Raw genomic sequence first — 20844 nt, forward strand, 5'->3', positions numbered from 1 at the left:
ATCTCATCAAGACGTCGATGACGTGCAAAGTTAAGGAATATCATGATGTTTAGAAAATATCTTCTCCTTAATAATTTCTTCTTAATATTTTACTCACTTTTAATTATTACTCACTCTGTTTCTAAATGTAAGTGTTTTTTAAGATTTGAATATGGACAACGTACAGATGAATGTAAATGTATTTTAGAATGTAGATTTATTCATTTTATTTCGTATCTAGTACATATTAGAATCTTAAACGATATATTTAGCAACGGAGCGAGTAAGATATGATAGGCATGAATATGTATTAAACTAACAAACAATCAACAGCAAGTAGGTGTTCATCCCGATTTTTTTTATAATCGATGCATGATTCAACAACTTCTGATCGGTCCAGCACAACATCTAGCAGAACACTCACTACCCACCACGTGTCCCTTATCCACACAACATCCAGCAACACACACATCACATTCCTCGACCTCTTTTCCATTCTACCCGACGCGTTGTTGCCCCTTCTCTATCGAGAGTGCCCAAGAATGTGCGGTCGTGGTGGCTGGCCAGAGCCAGACAGCAACCTCGCCCCTCCCCTATCGGTGATGAACTGAGAACAACATGGATGGTGCCTTGGAGCTCATCTGTCATCGTGTGATCTGGCCGGCCGCCCGTCGAGTGCTCTGGATCAGGCCAGCAACTTCGCCTCCAACCGTCAGTTGCCTCGCCTTCGTCCCGATTCAGACGCCCACAGGCCACAACCTCCACCACCTGCGTGTCATGGTGCCCCCACCAGGTCTGACCGATCCTGTGCCTCTCATCCTGACTGCTTCCCCTGCTCGTGCCTCGCGTTGACCACGAGGAGGCCAGCGACTCGTTCAGCCGCGACCAACTGCGCCATGCATGCCCCCCTTCATCTACCTCTTGAATACCACCTGCTGATGTTGATGCCCCCTTCATTAGCACCATAGAATATCAACACCTGATGGTGTCGTTGCTGGCTCCTCGTTCCCTCCTCCATCGGCACCAGAGAGCAGCTCGTGCCTCTTCTCCTCGAACAGGAGCCTCTGCATCCAGCGGTTCAGGACTTGGCCTAGATCAGCTTCACGGGCGCGGCGGCAAAGAGGCGGAGTAGGTCCTGGGCGGGGGAGGCGCGGGCAATAGTGAAGAGGAGGGCCACCGGGAGTGGGCGCGCGTCGACCACCTCGCAGTCGCCGGGGATCTGGACGTCGGCCAGCGGAGATCACTACCTCTGTTTTCTATCAGGCGGTGGGTTGGTGGCTACGGGGGCGTTGCGTCCGTCCGGCTCCAGTGAAGGAGCGATTCAATTTTTTTATTACTGTAAGAATAACTTACATCTGAAGTGCGGGTTGAATAGTCAAAACGTCAGGGCTTTTCTGCAAAATGGCCACGACAGGTTTTCGGGCAGAAGCGCAGTTTAGAGCATGTCCAACAGGCGTCCAAAAACTGCTTCGCGCGTTAAACGATTTTTTTTTTGACGCCGCACAGCTCCAACAGACGCTACAAAACAGTGCGTGCGCTAAAAACTTTTGGGCGCGCGCTCAAAAGCACTATCGCGCGCAGCATATTTGATGCGCCGGCGCGCGCAGCAAACTCTGTGCTGCTGCCGGTGGGGTCGCTGGATTGGGCTAGATTGGACGCCCCACTAGCGCGCGTCTCTTGGAGATACTCCGTTCCCCACGCTTTATAAGTGCTACATTGACGCGCTAAAAAAATTATTGAACGCGATATTTTTGTGCTGCTGTTGGAGATGATCTTAGTATTAGGTAAAGATTTGATGTTCTTTATCTTCATTTTTTTGTACATATAGTTGATCAAACCTAGAAATCCTTGACTTTTTGACTGAATTTATATGCCATCTATTTAGGGACGAAGGTAGTATCCGTCATCTTTAACTCAAAAACCTGAACAATCGCACTGCAATGATTTACAATTTTCATCTGAGAGCTCTTCTAGGCCATGAACTACGGTGGGCGCACCTGGCTGTGCTGCTACCTGCTAGTGGGAAAATAATTTAGCACCAAAACCACACAACACGACGAACATTTGATTTTGCTGTACACCAATATGACTCGTTATTACGTCCTCTTGGGATTAATCAGCTGCAGCTGCATCGACAATTCTAGGTTCCATAGAACGTCACCCATGGCTGGCCGCTCCGTGCCTTGGTGCGCGAGGCACTCCGCGGCCATCCCAGCGAACTTCTCGAGGCACTCGGGCGCGACCTGGCCCTTGATCGCCGCGTCGACGGCGTCCGGCAGGGTGCCGTTCCGGTGGCATGCCAGCGCGTGCCCGGCGAGGCCGACGGCCTGGTCCCCTGGCAGCAGCGCCGGTCGCCACGCCATGAGCGCCTCGAAGAGGACGACGCCGAAGGAATAGACGTCGGACTCCATCGTGGCGTGCTTGGAGTTGGAGAGGCCGAAGTCCGAGAGCTTGGCGACCCAGTTCTCGTCGACGAGGATGGTGGTGGTCCTGACGTCGCCGTGGACGACGCCGCCGGCGTGGAGGCAGTGCAGGCCCCGCGCGGCGCCCATGCACGCGTCGAGGCGACGCCACCACGGCATCGCCGGCTTGCCGCTCTTGCCGTGCAGGTGCTCCCGTAGCGTGCCGCGCGGCATGTGCCGGTACACGAGGATCGTTTCCTCCCTGTCCGAGCAGAAGCCTAGGAGCGGGACGAGGTGCCGGTGCCGCAGGTTGGACAGCGTCTCGATCTCCGCCCGGAACTCGCGCGCGCTCCGGCCCGGCGACGGGTTGGCCAGCTTGATGGCCACCGCGGTGCCGCCGTCCACGACGCCGCGGAACACCTTCCCCTGCCGGCCCACTCCGACCACCAGTGCCTCCCTGAAGTTCTCGGTCGCCGCCTTGATCTCGGCCAACGAGAACGACCTGCCACCGCCGCCGCCGGTGGCGGGAGAGCGGTACTCCAGCAGCCGCTCGACGTTGCTGAGCTCCCCGTTCCTCGTCTTCTTTTTCCTCTTGTGGACGTACAGGCATGCTGCCATCGCCACGCAACAGATGGCCGCGGCGGCGCCGCCCATGACCGCCGCCAGCACGTGCATCGGATGTACGTACGTCGGTGCAGCAGTGCAGAGGGAGATCTGTGGTCTTAGGCAGAGAGGAGCGATCGAGTTGAAGAGACGAGCGCCGGTGTTGGGGAGCGTTTGGCGGGTACCAAGTCCTGTGCATCTGCATGGGCGAATCAGTCTGCCATTGACACGGGGACGGGGTGCAGCCGTGCGTGCAGGCGCGCCATGCGTGCTGCACGAGGCGAGACCGGTCGTGCCGTCGCGAAAATTTCCGGAAAAAGGTTCCTTTTAAATCCTTAAAATCAAAATCCATTTTATTATACTCTGAACTATGTAATTTCGGTCAAAATCAAACCGTGAGATTGTTTGACAAATCGGGATTGTAAATGATGGTCGGGATTGTTTTTTCCACACAGCGGACCGTGTTGGTTGCGCTGCGCGCGGGAAAAAATCTAGTCACGTCCAGTTCATTGATTACTTTAAGCCCATTGTTCGGTAACGTAGCATAAAATCAAAAAATTTTCTACGCATATTTAGATCTTCTTATGAAGAGACCAGCAACGAAAGAGGGGTGAGTGCATCTTCATATCTTTGAAGATCGCTAAGCGGAAGCGTTGCTAGAACGCGGTTGATGGAGTCGTACTCGCGGCGATTTAGATCGCGGTGTGATTCCGATCTAGTGCCGAACCACGGCACCTCCGCGTTTAACACACGTGCAGCCCGGTGACGTCTCCCGCACCTTGATCCAGCAAAGAGGAGGGAGAAGTTGGGGAAGATCTCCGGTAGCACGACGGCGTGGTGTCTATAGAGAGACGAGGTCTCCCGGCAGGGCTTCGCCAAGCACCGGCAGAGATGAGGAGAAGGAAGAGCAGGGCTGCGCCAAAGGAAAGGAAGATTGGTGTCTCCAACAACCCAAAGTGCCCACTATATATAGGGGGGGAGAGGGGCTGCGCCCCCTTGAGGGTTTCCCTCTCCTGGGAGGGGCGGCAACCCTAGGATGCGGGGGAGGTGCGGCGGCCAGGAGGGGAGGAGGGGTGGCGCACCCTTCTGATGGGCCTTAGGCCCACCTGCGCTAGGGTCCCCCTCTTCCCTCTTCTAGCGCCATGGGCTGAGTGTGGGGCGCACCAGCCCACCTAGGGGCTGGTTCTCTCCCGCACTTGGCCCATCTAGCCTCCCGGGGTGGTGGCCCCCTTCCGGTGGACCCTCGGGGCCACTTTCGGTGGTCCCGGTACGTTACCGGCGACGTCCGAAACACTTCCGGTGTCCAAAACCATCCGTCCTATATATCAATCTTTACCTCCGGACCATTACGGAGCTCCTCGTGATGTCCGGGATCTCATCCGAGACTCCGAACAACTTTCAATAACCTCGTATAACAATTCCCTATAACCCTAGCGTCATCGAACCTTAAGTGTGTAGACCCTACGGGTTCGGGAGACAGGCAGACATGACCGAGACACCTCTCCGGCCAATAACCATCAGCGGGGCCTGGATGCCCATGGTGGCTCCCACTTGCTCCACGATGATCTCATCGGATGAACCACGATGTCAAGGATTCAATCAATCCCGTATACAATTCCCTTTGTCTGTCGGTATAGAACTTGCCCGAGATTCGATCGTCGGTATACCTATACCTTGTTCAATCTCGTTACCGGTAAGTCTCTTTACTCGTTCCGTAGCACGTCATCGTGTGACTAACTCCTTAGTCACATTGAGCTCATGATGATGTTCTACCGAGTGGGCCCAGAGATACCTCTCCGTCACGCGGAGTGACAAATCCCGATCTCAATTCATACCAACCCAACAGACACTTTCAGAGATACCCGTAGTGCACCTTTATAGTCACCCAGTTACGTTGTGACGTTTGATACACCCAAAGCACTCCTACGGTATCCGGGAGTTGCACAATCTCACAGTCGAAAGAAAAGGCACTTGACATTAGAAAAGCTTTAGCATACGAACAATACGATCTAGTGCTACGCTTAGGATTGGGTCTTGTCCATCACATCATTCTCCCAATGATGTAATCCCGTTATCAATGACATCCAATGCCCATGATCAGGAAACCATGATCATCTATTGATCAACGAGCTAGCCAACTACAGGCTTGCTAGGGACACATTGTGATCTATTTATTCACACATGTATTATTGTTTCCTGTTAATACAATTATAGCATGAACAATAGACGATTATCATGAATAAGGAAATATGATAATAACCATTTTATTATTGCCTCTAGGGCATATTTCCAATAGTCTCCCACTTGCACTATTGTCAATAATCTAGTTACATTGTGATGTATCGAACACCCATAGCATTATGGTGCTGATCATGTTTTGCTCGTGGAAGAGGTTTAGTCAACGGGTCTGCAACATTCAAATCCGTATGTACTTTACAAATCTCTATTACTCCACTCTGGACATGGTCCTGGATGGAGTTGTAGCGGCGTTTGATGTGCTTTCTCTTTCGGTGAAACCTGGGCTCCTTGGCTATGGCAATGACCCCAGTGTTATCATAGAAGAGTGTCATTGGACCCGACGCGCTTGGAACCACTCCAAGGTCGGTGATGAGCTCCTTCATCCAAATTCCTTCATGAGCTGCTTTTGAAGCAGCTATGTACTCCGCTTCACATGTAGATGCTGCCACGACTTCTTGCTTGCTGCTGCACCAGCTCACTGCCCCACCATTCAAAACATATATGTATCCGGTCTGTGACTTAGAGTCATCCGGATCTGTGTCGAAGCTAGCGTCGACGTAACCCTTTACGACGAGCTCTTCGTCACCTCCATAAACGAGAAACATCTCCTTAGTCCTCTTCAGGTACTTAAGGATATTCTTGACCGCTGTCCAGTGTTTCATACCGGGATCACTTTGGTACCTCCCTACCAAACTTATGGCAAGGTTTATATCAGGTCTGGTACACAGCATGGCATACATTAGAGAGCCTACGGCTGAAGCGTAGGGGACAATACTCATCTTCTCTCTATCTGCTGCCGTGGTCGGTGACTGAGTCTTACTCAATCTCATAATTTGCAAAACTGGCAAGAACCATTTCTTTGAGTTTTCCATATTGAACTTCTTCAATATCTTGTCAAGGTATGTACTTTGCGAAAGACCTGTGAGGCGTCTTGATCTATCTCTATAGATCTTGATGCCTAATATGTATGCAGCTTCTCCAAGGTCCTTCATTGAAAAACTCTTGTTCAAATAGGCCTTTATGCTCTCCAACATCTCTATATTATTCCCCATCAATAATATGTCATCCACATACAGTACAAGGAAAGCTACAGAGCTCCCACTCACTTTTTTGTACAGACAGGCTTCTCTATAAACCTGTATGAACCCAAACGCTTTAATCACCTCATTAAAGTGAATGTTCCAACTCCGATATGCTTGCACCAGCCCATAGATGGAGCGCTGGAGCTTGCACACTTTTTTAGCACCCTTAGGGTCGACAAAACCTTCTGGTTGCATCATATACAACTCTTCCTTAAGGTTCCCGTTAAGGAACGCTGTTTTGACGTCCATTTGCCAAATTTCATAATCATAAAAGGCGGCAATTGCTAACATGATTCGGACTGATTTCAGCTTCGCTACGGGAGAGAAAGTCTCTTCGTAGTCAATTCCTTGAATTTGTCAAAAACCCTTTGCGACAAGTCGAGCTTTATAAACGGTTACATTACCGTTTGCATCAGTCTTCTTCTTGAATATCCATTTATTTTCTATGGCTCGCCGGTCATCGGGCAAGTCCACCAAAGTCCATACTTTGTTCTCATACATGGATCCTATCTCGGATTTCATAGCTTCAAGCCATTTGTTGGAATCCGGGCCCGCCATCACTTCTTCATAGTTTGTAGGTTCACCGTTATCTAACAACATGATTTTCATCACAGGGTTGTCGTACCACTCTGGTGCGGAGCGTGCCCTTGTGGACCTCGCGGTTCGGTAGTAACTTGATCCGAAGCTTCATGATCATTATCATTAACTTTCTCTTCAGTTGGTGCAGGCGCCACATGAACAATTTCCCGCGCTGCGCTACTTTCCTGTTCGAGAGGGGGTGTAATTACCTCATCAAGTTCTACCTTCCTCCCACTTACTTCTTTCGAGAGAAACTCTTTCTCTAGAAAGGATCCGTTCTTGGCAACAAAGGTTTTACCTTCGGATCTAAGATAGAAGGTATACCCAATAGTTTCCTTAAGGTATCCTATGAATACACATTTCTCCGCTTTGGGTTCGAGCTTTTCTGATTGAAGTTTCTTCACATAAGCATCGTAGCCCCAAACTTTAAGAAACGACAACTTAGGTTTCTTGCCAAACCAAAGTTCATACGGTGTCGTCTCAACGGATTTAGACGGTGCCCTATTTAAAGTGAATGCTGCAGTTTCTAATGTGTATCCCCAAAATGATAGCGGTAAGTCAGTAAGAGACATCATAGATCGTACCATATCTAATAAAGTACGATTACGACGTTCAGACACTCTGTTGCGTTGCGGTGTGCCAGGCGGTGTCAGTTGTGAAACGATTCCACACTTCCTTAGGTGTGTGCCAAACTCGTGACTCAAATATTCTCCTCCACGGTCATATCGTAGACACTTAATTTTTCTGTCATGTTGATTCTCGACCTCACTCTGAAATTCCTTGAACTTTTCAAACGTCTCAGATTTGTGCTTCATCAAGTAGATATACCCATACCTACTCAAATCATCGGTGAGAGTGAGAACATAACGATAGCCACCGCGAGCTTCAATGTTCATTGGACCACACACATCAGTATGTATTATTTCCAGTAAGTCGGTTGCTCTCTCCATTATTCCTGAGAATGGAGTCTTAGTCATCTTGCTCATGAGGCATGGTTCGCATGTGTCAAATGATTCAAAGTCAAGAGAATCTAATAGTCCATCAGTATGGAGCTTCTTCATGCGCTTAACACCGATATGACCAAGGCGGCAGTGCCACAAGTATGTGGGACTATCATTATCAACTTTACATCTTTTGGTACTCACACTATGAATATGTGTAACATCATGATCGATATTCATCAAGAATAAACCATTCACCAGCAGAGCATGATCATAAAACATATCACTCATATAAATAGAACAACCATTATTCTCTGAGTTAAATGAGTAGCCGTCTCGCATTAAGCAAGACCCTGATACAATATTCATGCTTAAAGTTGGTACTAAATAACAATTATTAAGGTTTAAAACTAATCCCGACGGTAGATGTAGAGGTAGCGTGCCGACGGCGATCACATCGACCTTGGAGCCATTCCCGACGCGCATCGTCACCTCGTCCTTGGCCAGTCTCCGCTTATTCCGCAGTTCCTGCTTTGAGTTGCAAATGTGAGCAACAGCACCGATATCAAATACCGAGGAGCTACTACGAGCGCTGGTAAGGTACACATCAATAACATGTATATCACATATACCTTTAACGTTGCCGGCCTTCTTGTCCGCTAAGTATTTGGGGCAGTTCCGCTTCGAGTGACCTTTTCCCTTGCAATAGAAGCACTCAGTCTCAAGCTTGGGTCCATTCTTTTTCTTCTTCCCGGCATCTGGCTTACCGAGCGCAGCAACGGCTTTGCCGTCTTTCTTGAAGTTCTTCTTACCCTTGCCCTTCTTGAAACTAGTGGTCTTGTTGACCATCAACACTTCATGCTCTTTCTTGATTTCTACTTCTGCAGACTTGAGCATTGAGTACAACTCGGGAATGGTCTTCTCCATCCCTTGCATGTTGTAGTTCAGCACAAAACCTTTGTAGCTTGGTGGGAGAGACTGGAGGATTCTGTCAATTATAGCATCATCCGGAAGTTCGACTCCAAGTGAAGTCAGACGACCGTGTAACCCAGACATTTTGAGTATGTGCTCACTGACAGAACTGTTCTCCTCCATCTTACAGCTAAAGAACTTGTCGGAGACTTCATATCTCTCGACACGGGCATGAGCTTGAAAAACTAGTTTCAGCTCTTGGAACATCTCATATGCACCGTGTTGCTCAAAACGCCTTTGGAGCCCCGTTTCCAAACTGTATAACATGCCACACCTAACCAGAGAGTAGTCATCACTCCGCATTTGCCAGACGTTCAGAATGTCCTGGGCCGCTACGGGTGCGAGAGGTTCACCTAGCGGCGCATCAAGGACATAAGCCTTTTTAGCTGCTTCAAGGATGAGCTTCAAGTTGCGAACCCAGTCCGCATAGTTGCTACCATCATCTTTCAGCTTGTTTTTCTCTAGGAATGCGTTGAAATTGAGGTTGACGTTGGCCATCTACAATATTTATAAAGACAACTTTTAGACTAAGTTCATGACAATTAAGTTCATTTAATCAAATTAAGTATGAACTCCCACTTAAATCGACATCCCTCTAGTCATCTAAGTGATACATGATCCATGTTGACTAACCCGTGTCCGATCATCACGTGAGACGGACTAGTCACCATGGTGAGCAACTTCATGCTGATCGTATTCAACCATACGACTCATGTTCGACCTTTCGGTCTCTTGTATTCGAGGTCATGTCTGTACATGCTAAGCTCGTCGAGTCAACCTAGGTGTTTCGCGTGTGTAAATATGGCTTACACCCGTTGTATGCGAACGTTAGAATCTGTCACACCCGATCATCACGTGGTGCTTCGAGACAACGAACCTTCTCAACGGTGCACACTTAGGGGAATACGTTCTCGAAATTTTAAGAGGGATCATCTTATTATGCTACCGTCGTTCTAAGCAATAAGATGTAAAACATGATAAACATCACAATGTAATCATATAGTGACATGATATGGCCATTATCATCTTTGCTCTTTCGATCTCCATCTTCAGGCATCGCATGATCATCATCGTCACCGGCGTGACACCATGATCTCCATCATCATGACCTCCATCATCGTGTCTCCGTGAAGTCGTCACGCCAACTATTACTATCACTACTACTATAGCTAATCGTTAGCAATGAAGTAAAAGTAGTAAGCACATGGCGTTGCATCTCATACAATAAATTAAGACAACTCCTATGGCTCCGGCCGGTTGTCATACTCATCGACATGCAAGTCGTGAAACCTATTACAATAACATGATCATCTCATACATTATACATGCAACATCACAACTTTGGCCATATCACATCACATGTCAAACCCTGCAAAACAAGTTAGACGTCCTCTAATTGTTGTTGCAAGTTTTACGTGGCAGACTTGGGTTTCTAGCAAGAACGCCTTCTTACCTACATGACAGCCACAACGATGATATGCCAAAGCTATTTACATGACAGCCACCTTTATGCACGGTGTGCATGTCTGTCGGTGGAACCAGTCTCACGTAAGCGTACGTGTAATGTTGGTCCGGGCCGCTTCATCCCACAATACCGCCGGAAAAGAATAAGACTAGTAGCGGCAAGCAATTGACCAATCATCGCCCACAACCTTTTGTGTTCTACTCGTGTAGAGAATCTAAGCATAGAAAACCTGGCTCTGATGCCACTGTTGGGTAACATAGCATAAAATCAAAAAAAATCCTACGCATATTCAGATCTTCCTATGGAGAGACCAGCAACGAGAGAGGGGTGAGTGCATCTTCATACCTTTGAAGATCGCTAAGCGGAAGCGTTGCTAGAACGCGGTTGATGGAGTCGTACTCGCGACGATTCAGATCGCGGTGTGATTCTGATCTAGTGCCGAACCACGGCACCTCCGCGTTCAACACACGTGCAGCCCGGTAACGTCTCCCGCATCTTGATCCAGCAAGGAGGAGGGAGAGGTTGGGGAAGATCTCCGGCAGCACCGGCAGAGATGAGGAGAAGGAAGAGCAGGGCTGCGCCAAGGGAGAGGAAGATTGGTGTCTCCAACAGCCCAAAGTGCCCACTATATATAGGGGGAGAGAGGGGTTGCGCCCCCTTGAGGGTTTCCCTCTCCTGGGAGGGGCGGCAGCCCTAGATGGGGGGAGGTGCGGCGGCCAGGAGGGGAGGAGGGGTTGCGCACCCTTCTGGTGGGCCTTAGGCCCACCTGCGCTAGGGTTCCCCCCCTCTCCCCTCTTCTTGCGCCATGGGCTGAGTGTGGGGCGCACCAGCCCACCTAGGGGCTGGTTCCCTCCCGCACTTGGCCCATCTAGCCTCCCGGGGTGGTGGCCCCCTTCCGGTGGACCCCCGGGGCCATTTCCGGTGGTCCCGGTGGTCCCGGTACGTTACCAGCGACGCCCGAAACACTTCCGGTGTCCAAAACCATCCATCCTATATATCAATCTTTACCTCCGGACCATTCCGGAGCTCCTTGTGACGTCCGGGATCTCATACGGGAGTCCGAACAACTTTAAATAACCTCGTATAACAATTCCCTATAACCCTAGCGTCATCGAACCTTAAGTGTGTAGACCCTACGGGTTCGGGAGACAGGCAGACATGACCGAGACACCTCTCCGGCCAATAACCATCAGCAGGGTCTGGATACCCATGGTGGCTCCCACTTGCTCCACGATGATCTCATCAGATGAACCACGATGTCAAGGATTCAATCAATCCCGTATACAATTCCCTTTGTCTGTCGGTATAGAACATGCCCGAGATTCGATCGTCGGTATACCTATACCTTGTTCAATCTCGTTACCGGTAAGTCTCTTTACTCGTCCGTAGCACATCATCGTGTGACTAACTCCTTAGTCACATTGAGCTCATGATGATGTTCTACCGAGTGGGCCCAGAGATACCTCTCCGTCACGCGGAGTGACAAATCCCGATCTTGATTCGTACCAACCCAACACACACTTTCAGAGATACCCGTAGTGCACCTTTATAGTCACCCAGTTACGTTGTGACATTTGATACACCCAAAGCACTCCTACGGTATCCGGGAGTTGCACAATCTCACGGTCGAAGGAAAAGACACTTGACATTAGAAAAGCTTTAGCATACGAACAATACGATCTAGTGCTACGTTTAGGATTGGGTCTTGTCCATCACATCATTCTTCCAATGACGTGATCCCGTTATCAATGACATCCAATGCCCATGATCAGGAAACCATGATCATCTATTGATCAATGAGCTAGCCAACTAGAGGCTTGCTAGGGACACATTGTGATCTATTTATTCACACATGTATTACTGTTTCCTGTTAATACAATTATAGCATGAACAATAAACGGTTATCATGAATAAGGAAATATGATAATAACCATTTTATTATTGCCTCTAGGGCATATTTCCAACACCCATCAACCTAGTTGGCTGGTTCTTTCTTTTTGTTTTTATTTCTATTTCTATTTCTATTTTTTTAATGTGTATTTGTCCTTATTTTTATGAAATGTCAGTGTTCAAAAAAAATGTTTCTCTATTTAAAAAAATGTTCAAGTTTTTCAGCATAATGTCGCAATTCGAAAAAACGTTCATCTTCGTGAAAAATGTTCGCGCTTTCAAAAGAACTTGTCCAAATTTTCAACAATGTTCTCGTTTTCCTGTTTCTTTTGTTTGACGAGAATGTGCCCAATTTTTCAGAAAAATGTTCGCGCTTACAAAACAATGTGTCCAATATTTGATATTTTTAATTTTAAAAATGTCCGTATTTCAGAAAAAGTGCAGAAATTGTCAAAATTGTTATTGCGTTAAAAAATGTTCTTGCATTCAAAATATTTGTGTTACTGTAATTCAAAACTATTTAAAAATGTTCTGCATATTCAAGAAATTCTTCGTATTTTCAAAAAATGTTCTTATTTTCATTTTGTTCCTTTTTAAAATGTTTGCTATTACCAAAAATGATTCGAATTTTAGTTTTTTTGCTATGTTATTTAGGAAATCCCAGGAGGTCCTCGGTTTGACTACTCATACTGATTTTTTTTTTAATTGTTGTTTAAGTTTTGTCGTTATCGTGTATTACTTCTAGGATGGCGCTGTAATTGTGACACAAGAATTTGTGCGTCACAACGGTTATTGTAACGCATATTCCTCTACGAAGTGTGGCACAGCAAATGGATTGGCCCAGTTTACCCGCCCCTGTGCGAAACGCAGGCATTTGAAAAATTTAAGTGGGCCAGTCCAGCAGGGAGTAGGGAGTGCGCCTGTTGGAATTTTTTAAAACAAAAAAATTAAAAACGGGCCGGCATAGTTCAAGGTACAATCTCAGTTGACAGGATGTCAATGTTCGATTTAGACCGGGATTGCATAATTCAGGGTATAATTGACCGGAATTCCGATTTGGGGATTCATTCCGTCCGATCAATACAAGTTCAAGGTTTAAATTAAACATTTTCCAAATCTCCGACACACTTGGCTTCTCCGGTAAAAGTTCCTACCCTCAGGCCTTTTTGGTTACTCGCAGCATTTTTATTTTCTCTGCGAGCCTGATGGAGCCTAACCGAGGAAAGGGGCGGAAAACCAATTCGGCTCCCAAGTGTATATGCGTCTGTACGCAGAAATACCTTTTGAAATGTCATAAAATATCTAAAAAAATTATATGTGTTCTTACTTCTTGGTTACATCTAAATGCTACCTGAAATTTTTTAAGCAAAAAGGTTAAACATTTTTTGCTTGTGCAAAAAAAAAATTAAACACCAAATATCACCCCCAAAATAGTTTTTTTCAATGACAAAAAACTGCGGCTCATGCGAATTTGGTCAAAGCATGCTTGCCACACTAAGATGAAATCTATAAAAACTTCAGCATTTTTTAAAAACATTTAGTATTTTTTGAGATACTGCTCATCGGAAAACAAATGCTCTCAAGAACCAAAATGCCTGCCCGAGGAAAGGGATAAGTATATTTTTGTCCTCGAGCTCTTAGGAAAGTTTAGAAATCATCACTCAACTTCAAAACCACCAAAAATCGGCTCAACTAATAAACCCGGATACTTATTGTCCTGGTAACGCTTAAGGTGGCTTTACTATGACGTGGTGATTGAGGGGGCAAATTTGATAAAAATGACCCCTTTGACGAAAGAACTCACGAAGTGAACCCTAACGCAAAAGATTTCACGCGTCTGACCCTTTTGTGTGGCGCCCGACACCTAGGCGCCACACTACACTGTGTGACGCCTAAGCCGTCGGCGCCACACGCCCTGACCACCTGGCAGAGAGGGCCCATCCCCCAGGCAGTGTGACGCCTAAGCCTCAGGCGTCACACATTGTAATGTGTGGCGCCGAACGCTCAGGCGTCACACATTGTAATGTGTGGCGCCGAACGCTTAGGCGCCACACATTAACTTATACAGCCACGGGCCAGCCCCCCTCCCCACCCCGTCATCATTCCCCTCTCCTAGCCACGGGCCCTGTCACGCCCAAGATGCGACCCTATCCTCAATTTGGCACGAAGGCCTCGTCAGGGATAGAAGCGCATCTCGTCGTGTCGCAAGAATGGATATCGTTACAAGTACATGTACTGAAAAGATGAGATATATATATAAAATTGGCTTACACTCGCCACATGCTACATCAGAGTCACAACAGTACAATACATAATCATCATGAAGAAGAGCAGGGTCCGACTACGGACGAAAACAAACAAGAAAAGAAGAACGACGTCCATCCTTGCTATCCCAGGCTGTCGGCCTGGAACCCATCCTAGATCGATGAAGAAGAAGAAGAAGCAACTCCAAATGAACAATCAACGCGCTCGCATCAAGTAACCTTTACCTGTACCTGCAACTGGTGTTGTAGTAATCTGTGAGCCACAAGGGACTCAACAATCTCATTTCCAAAGGTATCAAGACTAGCAAAGCTTAATGGGTGAGGCATGGTTAAGTGGTGAGGTTGCAGCAGCGGCTAAGCATATATTTGATGGCTAAACTTACGAGTTCAAGAAATAAGAGGGGGAAGATCTACGCATAGCAGACGTGAACTACTGATGATCAAATGAATGATCCTGAATACCTTCCTACGCCAGACATAACCCCACCGTGTCCTCGATTGGAGAAGGAACTCACGAAAGAGACAGTCACGGTTACGCACACAGTTGGCATATTTTAATTAAGTTAACTTCAAGTTATCTAGAACCAGTGTTAAACAAAGCTTCCACGTTGCCACATAACCGCGGGCATGGCTTTCTGAAAAGATTTAACCCTGCAGGGGTGCTCCAACTAGTCCATCACAAATTACCACAAGCCACATAGAAATCCTCAATCACGAAGCTCGCGATCTCGTCTGATTCCCTAGTGGAAAACCTCAACTCTGAGATTACCCAAAGCATCACCGGAATCCCGATGCACAAGATATCTCGTCAAAGGTAAACCTAATCCAGCAAGGCCGCCCGACGTGTCGACGATCCCGATAGGAGTCGCGTACCTCGTTCTCAGGACACGACGGATGGGTCACACTAGGAGATACCAAACCTCGGGTTGCCCCGCGGTGGCCCCGTAGTCTGCCAATTTGGACCAACACTCATGAGGAGCACTGGCCCGGGGGTTGATTAAATTTCCTCGGGTGCCGACGGGTCCCTATGCATTATTATTAGGTTATTAGGCAAATGTAGTACCAAAGTTGGGCCTTGCCAGACCAGTCTTAATCTAAAACGAATTATCAAGGGGGTCCCCATAATAACCCCGATCGTGTTAGGAGCGCTCATTTATGGACATGACACCGGTAGCCGAAAACTAAGGGGGCAAAGGGGGAACAAAACACCAGGCTAGAAAGGCCAAGCCTTCCACCTTTTACCAAGTATATAGGTGCATTAAATTAAATAGCATTTAATATGGTGATATAACAAGGAACTCATGTTTTCACATGGAAGCAACTGCACCTGCAACTAGCAACGCTAACACAGGGTTAAGCAAGCAGTAACATAGCCAATCAGTGGTTTGCTAGGTTGAATAGGTTGAAGGTTTTCATGGCATTGTTGAGAGGCTGATATTTAACAGGTGGTAGGCAACGAGACATAATCGATAGAAACGGTAAAACTAGCATGGCAATGATAGGAATGGTATCTGGGGAAATGGTCATCTTGCCTGAGATCCCGCTTGGAAGAAGAATGCCTCCGTGAAGCAGACGAACCGACGTAGTCGAACGGGTCCTCACAATCCGGCACGCTGCGGAACTCTAACGAGACGAAGCAAACCGGAAACACAAATCAACACACGGAATTCAGCACACGGTGCACAACACAAATGATGCATGAGCAGCTGAATACATGCAAGACACGGCATGACAATTCACACAAACAAACACTACACCTTAAGTGAAGTTCAATATGCGACGAGTTGCATATTGACGACACTCCACGTATGAGTTATTTGGTTCTATCCCGATTAGGTACACGGCAATATTAAATGAGGTTAAACATGGCAAGAGGTGAAGCGCAAGTAATCTACCTATCTAGGCATTTTAAATGAGGTCGGAAATGACATATAGCATCTCCGAGATGACCTCAGATGTTAATTTACAATTCTGTCCAGATCTGAACTAACACATTTAATTAGTTGTTAAACATCAAAAACAAATAGGTTCACGTGATTCTACGCGTCGTTACAAGCAATTTACACATAGAGAACATCTCCAACAGAGCTACGGTTCAAAAGATACAAGCACCACAAGATATGATGGCATTAATGCAATATGTGTGCAACGACGGTCACGAGCACTTCAAAATCATACAACCAGCAAGATAAAATGAAACTACACGAGATTCTAAGCAAGTTTCATATAGGACACGATCAAATCGGAGCTACGGTTCAACAACTACGAGCAAAACAAAAAATCACTACAATCTGCCAAAATCAGCCACATAGCATTTTCTACACCCCACAACTACGAGCTACTCAACTCCTATAAACTCAACCAAGGCATGACACGATAGAGGGCAAGAAGCACTATAACAAACAACTAACAACAACTAGAATGGAAGCAAGTAACACTAGGAAAAGAAGTCACAAAATGGCTTCCCACACACTATTTCAGACTTAGTGAAAATAGCAGTTTATGAAGCTGCAGTTTTCGATCTGAAGGCATATTGACAGCTGGAAAACCATAAGCTACAGGACTCCAAATGGCATGAAAATTCACAGCATGCTAGAGAATCACAAGGGCTACAACTAACTCCATTGCACCAACCTCAAAAGAGCTACAGAACACAAAATAGAAGCAAGACAAGACAACAACAAAATATAACAGATTTCAGACTTAGAAATATTTCAGCTCCTCCAAATCAGCACTATTTCTAGCAACTTGAGAGCAAGCAAACCACACCTAAACATGCATTTCTATTGCAACTAAAAATACTAGGGGCTAGACTAAACAACAGAGAACAACTCCCTAGTTGACAACTTAATCAAATGAAGCACGAAATAAATCCTACGAAATAGACAAGAGGGCAACATAGCAAAATATCGCGCGAACTAACTTGCTCTAATGCTAAAACTAATTGCACAGAAAAATCCCATGGATTTTTTCTACCCCGAAAACATATAAAATATGTGAGGTTGCGCAACAAAAATAATGCCACACGTAAAAGCGAGATAATGGCCTAGACACGGAAAATAAACTAGCGGCAAATCCCTACTCGCAAAATATCAATGACCGCTCTAAAATACGTGGCAAAGGTGTTCCTAAAACATGGACATTTCTATTACGGCATACGAGCAATCCGGACACGCACGAGAAATAATTACAGGACGAAACCTATAGAAACAACACGTTATTCTAGGAATACGGCACGCTAAACGACGTCAAACAATTATGAAAGTTGTGCCAACGTATTCTACGCGCGAAACTACACGAAAACCATATGCTACACGCCTCGTTCCGACACACGGATTAAAAGATACGGGCATTCTAATATTTAGCTAAATCCTGAAATTAGTAAATTCGCCGGATAATTAAAAAAAACCTACGGGCCGAAACAGGGGCACGGGAAGACTATGTGACACCCAGGGCAAGGGATAGGAGCAGCATGCTCACCTCGGCCATGGGCCGGATCTGAAGAGGCGCTGCTGGGCCGGCGGGGAAGGAGGCTTGGCCGACTTGGGGAGCGAGGTGGGCCGCGAGGCCAAGGGGGCGATGGGCCAGCGCGCTGGCGGTTGCTGCGCTCGTCGGCCAGCTCGCGCATGACGTGCCAGCAGCCATGGAGATGGCGCAACAACAGGATGCGGCGGCCGGCGACGGGAACACCACCTGTGGGCGCCACGAGGCCGGCGGCGGCGGGGCTTCAACAGATCTGGGGATGAGGGTTCCGTTCCCGGCAACGGAGGGTCGAGGCGTCTCTGGGGCGAGGTGATTGAGGCGACGCTCCCTGGCGGCGGGCATGGCAGCGGCTGGAGGAGCTGCAGCGGGCGGCGGCGCTCTAGGGCTGGCACGGGGCATGCGGCCCGAGAGGAGGAGGCAGGGGAGGCGCGGTGCAGGCACGCAGGGGCGGCGCGGCGCACGCACGTAGCGGCAGCAGGAACCATTGAGGCGCTGGAGCAGGGCCTCAGGAGCAGAGGAGCTCGGGGAGGAGGAGGGAGGCGCCCTGGGTCGTTGGATCCGAGATCCGACGGTCCAGATCGGGTGAGCTAGGCTGGATCAATTCTGGGGGAAGGGAGATGGCTGCTAGGGTTTCAGGAATTGCACGCTTTTCGAGGCAGGGTTAGGGGAGACCTAAAATGGAAGGGAAGGTGTGCTTAAATAGGAAAGGGGGGCTAAGTTAACCGGAATTTCGTTCCGGATCCAACCGTGCGGTCGGATTCGGACGATTCCGCACGCGGGAACGGGCGGGGCCGTGTAGAGGGGATATCCGGAGACGAGAGGGAGAACGGGCGGCGCGGCAACGATTTTAAAACACCGACAACACTTCGACGGTAGACCGAATACGGTGCCGCTACGGTCGACCGTTCGGGTACCAGACGAACTCCGATCGTGACGAAACTTGACAGACGGCCTAACTACAACTAATAAAGACCGCGCGTCAAATCTCAACCCGATCAGAGGAAGTTTTCAACACACTTTTAAAACAAGGTTCGAACGATGCCGCGGGCGCATGTGTGTGGGGTTGGGCTCAGAACGGACAACGACGAGAACCGGCAACTAACAACGGATGCAAGTTTTGAAAACTGGCGGCAACAGGGTGCCGATGCAATGCTGATGATGCGCATGATGCGATGAAGATGCGACAAAATAAAATAGACACATGACGAAAACGGAATAGAAGGGGAATCTTCTGGAACGCCGGCATCGGGCTGTCACAGGCCCCTCTTCAAATCCTTCTCCAAATCACCAAATCTGAAGGTTTGGACCGGGCATTTGTTTCCCAATCACTCCCCTAAGGTAATCCCCACCTCTCCCCTCATTCTCATCCAAACAAAAATCTCTAGTGGTCATTTTGTTGCAAATTTGAGGAAACCCTAGTTTTTCATGAAATGTGGGATGTATATGATATTGTTGTATTTGTTCGTATGTTAGGATAAGGGGTATGATGGGGTTAGGATTAGGGTTGTTTGGATGTTTGCATTATGGTTGTTTTAGGGTTAGGCTAGGATTAGGCTAGGGTTAGGGTAGGGTTAGGCTAGGGTTAGGGTTAGGGTTAGTGTTATGAATGTTTGGAAGTTAGGAATAGGGTTTATTTTTAGTAAGTAGATATTGTAGTTGTATGATTGCTTATAAAAATATTGTATGTTTTGTTGTTTAGGGATGGGAAGAACATGTGTTTATGTTCATCACGTGGACAAGGATGCCTTTTTAAAAGGCAATATTGATCCGGACCCGGATGAGCTTGACATGGTGTTCGATTTGTGTCCTAGCTATGGTGAATTGTTGGAACAAGTCCGAAAGGATTTGAATTGGATGGACCCTAGTGATGTAGTTGAGTTTGATGGTAGGCATAATGTGGGATTCGGAATGCACATTCATTGGAAGACCATGCGTGTCAACTCCGAGCAACGTTGGCTTGCATACAAGGATACGGTGGCCGAATCACTAGACAAGGCTCTAGAGTTATTTGCCATCAAAACAAATGTTCCTAACTTGCAGTTGGATTTGAACCGGGTTGCCTCTCCGGTTGTTGAAGCTATTCCTCCACCCATCAACAAAGAGGCCAACATTGAACCTCTTTCTTGTGTCCAACATGAACCATTGCTAGAGCCTAATGATGAGCACGATGATGATGAGAATGATGGTACTGTTCTTCATGACAACAATCTTGGTGATTTGGACAAATATAATTTGCAAGAGACAATGGACCATTCTATCCCGTACTCACGTGGCTATGCATCTGAGTCTGACGATGAGGGTCCCGATGAAGAAGTTGATGAGGAAGGGTTCACGGCAAAGGAGGCTGAAGCTTTCACGAAGGTATTAAAACGGGATCACCGGACACCATTGTTCGAGGATCTTAGCCTTGCGGATGAAGCCGTGGTTGACGAAGGCGAAGGCATATTGTTTGGAGTTAGGCCACCTTCTCATCGGGACAAACATGGGAAGAATATTATTTTGCTGGGGTCAAAGTTCCAAACATTCCTTGAACTGAAGATGTGGTTGGATGAATATTCTGTTACGCATTATAGGCCACACAAAGTTGTTCATTCAAACATGAAGCTGCGTTACACGGTTGCATGTGAGGATAGAGGGTGTCCTTGGATTGTCCGTGCAAGACCATGGAAAGGAGGGCCATGATGGAACATTGTCAGTTGTATGCCTCACATGTGTCGAGGCAAGAGGGTTGATGGTGCCCTTTCGTCGCAAAGCCATAGACAACTCACCTCCGAGTTCATCGCTTATAGGCTTTCCAACTCCATCTCCTCTCATCCTACAATGAGCATAAAAAGCGTACAAGACCTTGTGAAAGCCCTCTTTCACTACAAGGTGAAATATGGTAAGGCATGGAAAGCAAAGCAAGCCGCATTAAAGATGTTGTATGGTGATTGGGAGCAAGCATAC

General features: G+C 47.5%; 1 protein-coding gene and 1 pseudogene across 1 annotated transcript; both read right to left on the reverse strand.

Annotated features, from left to right (window-relative positions):
- Positions 1-305: 305 nt before the first annotated feature.
- LOC123403250 lies at positions 306-1398 on the reverse strand (annotated as a pseudogene).
- A 466-nt stretch (positions 1399-1864) lies between these two features.
- LOC123405701 (receptor-like protein kinase ANXUR2) lies at positions 1865-3263 on the reverse strand. The gene has a single exon (XM_045099292.1). It carries the CDS (start codon positions 3054-3056, stop codon positions 2076-2078), a length of 981 nt encoding a protein of 326 aa, XP_044955227.1. The 5' UTR covers positions 3057-3263; the 3' UTR covers positions 1865-2075.
- Between the last annotated feature and the right edge of the window lie 17581 nt (positions 3264-20844).

The sequence above is a fragment of the Hordeum vulgare genome, chromosome 6H (genome assembly GCF_904849725.1).
Source record: "Hordeum vulgare subsp. vulgare chromosome 6H, MorexV3_pseudomolecules_assembly, whole genome shotgun sequence".
In the NCBI taxonomy this organism is placed as follows: domain Eukaryota; kingdom Viridiplantae; phylum Streptophyta; class Magnoliopsida; order Poales; family Poaceae; genus Hordeum; species Hordeum vulgare.

Coding starts and splice junctions, on each gene's coding strand:
- LOC123405701 (XM_045099292.1), bottom strand. CDS start 3,056: ATGCACGTGCTGGCGGCGGTCATGGGCGGCGCCGCCGCGGCCATCTGT.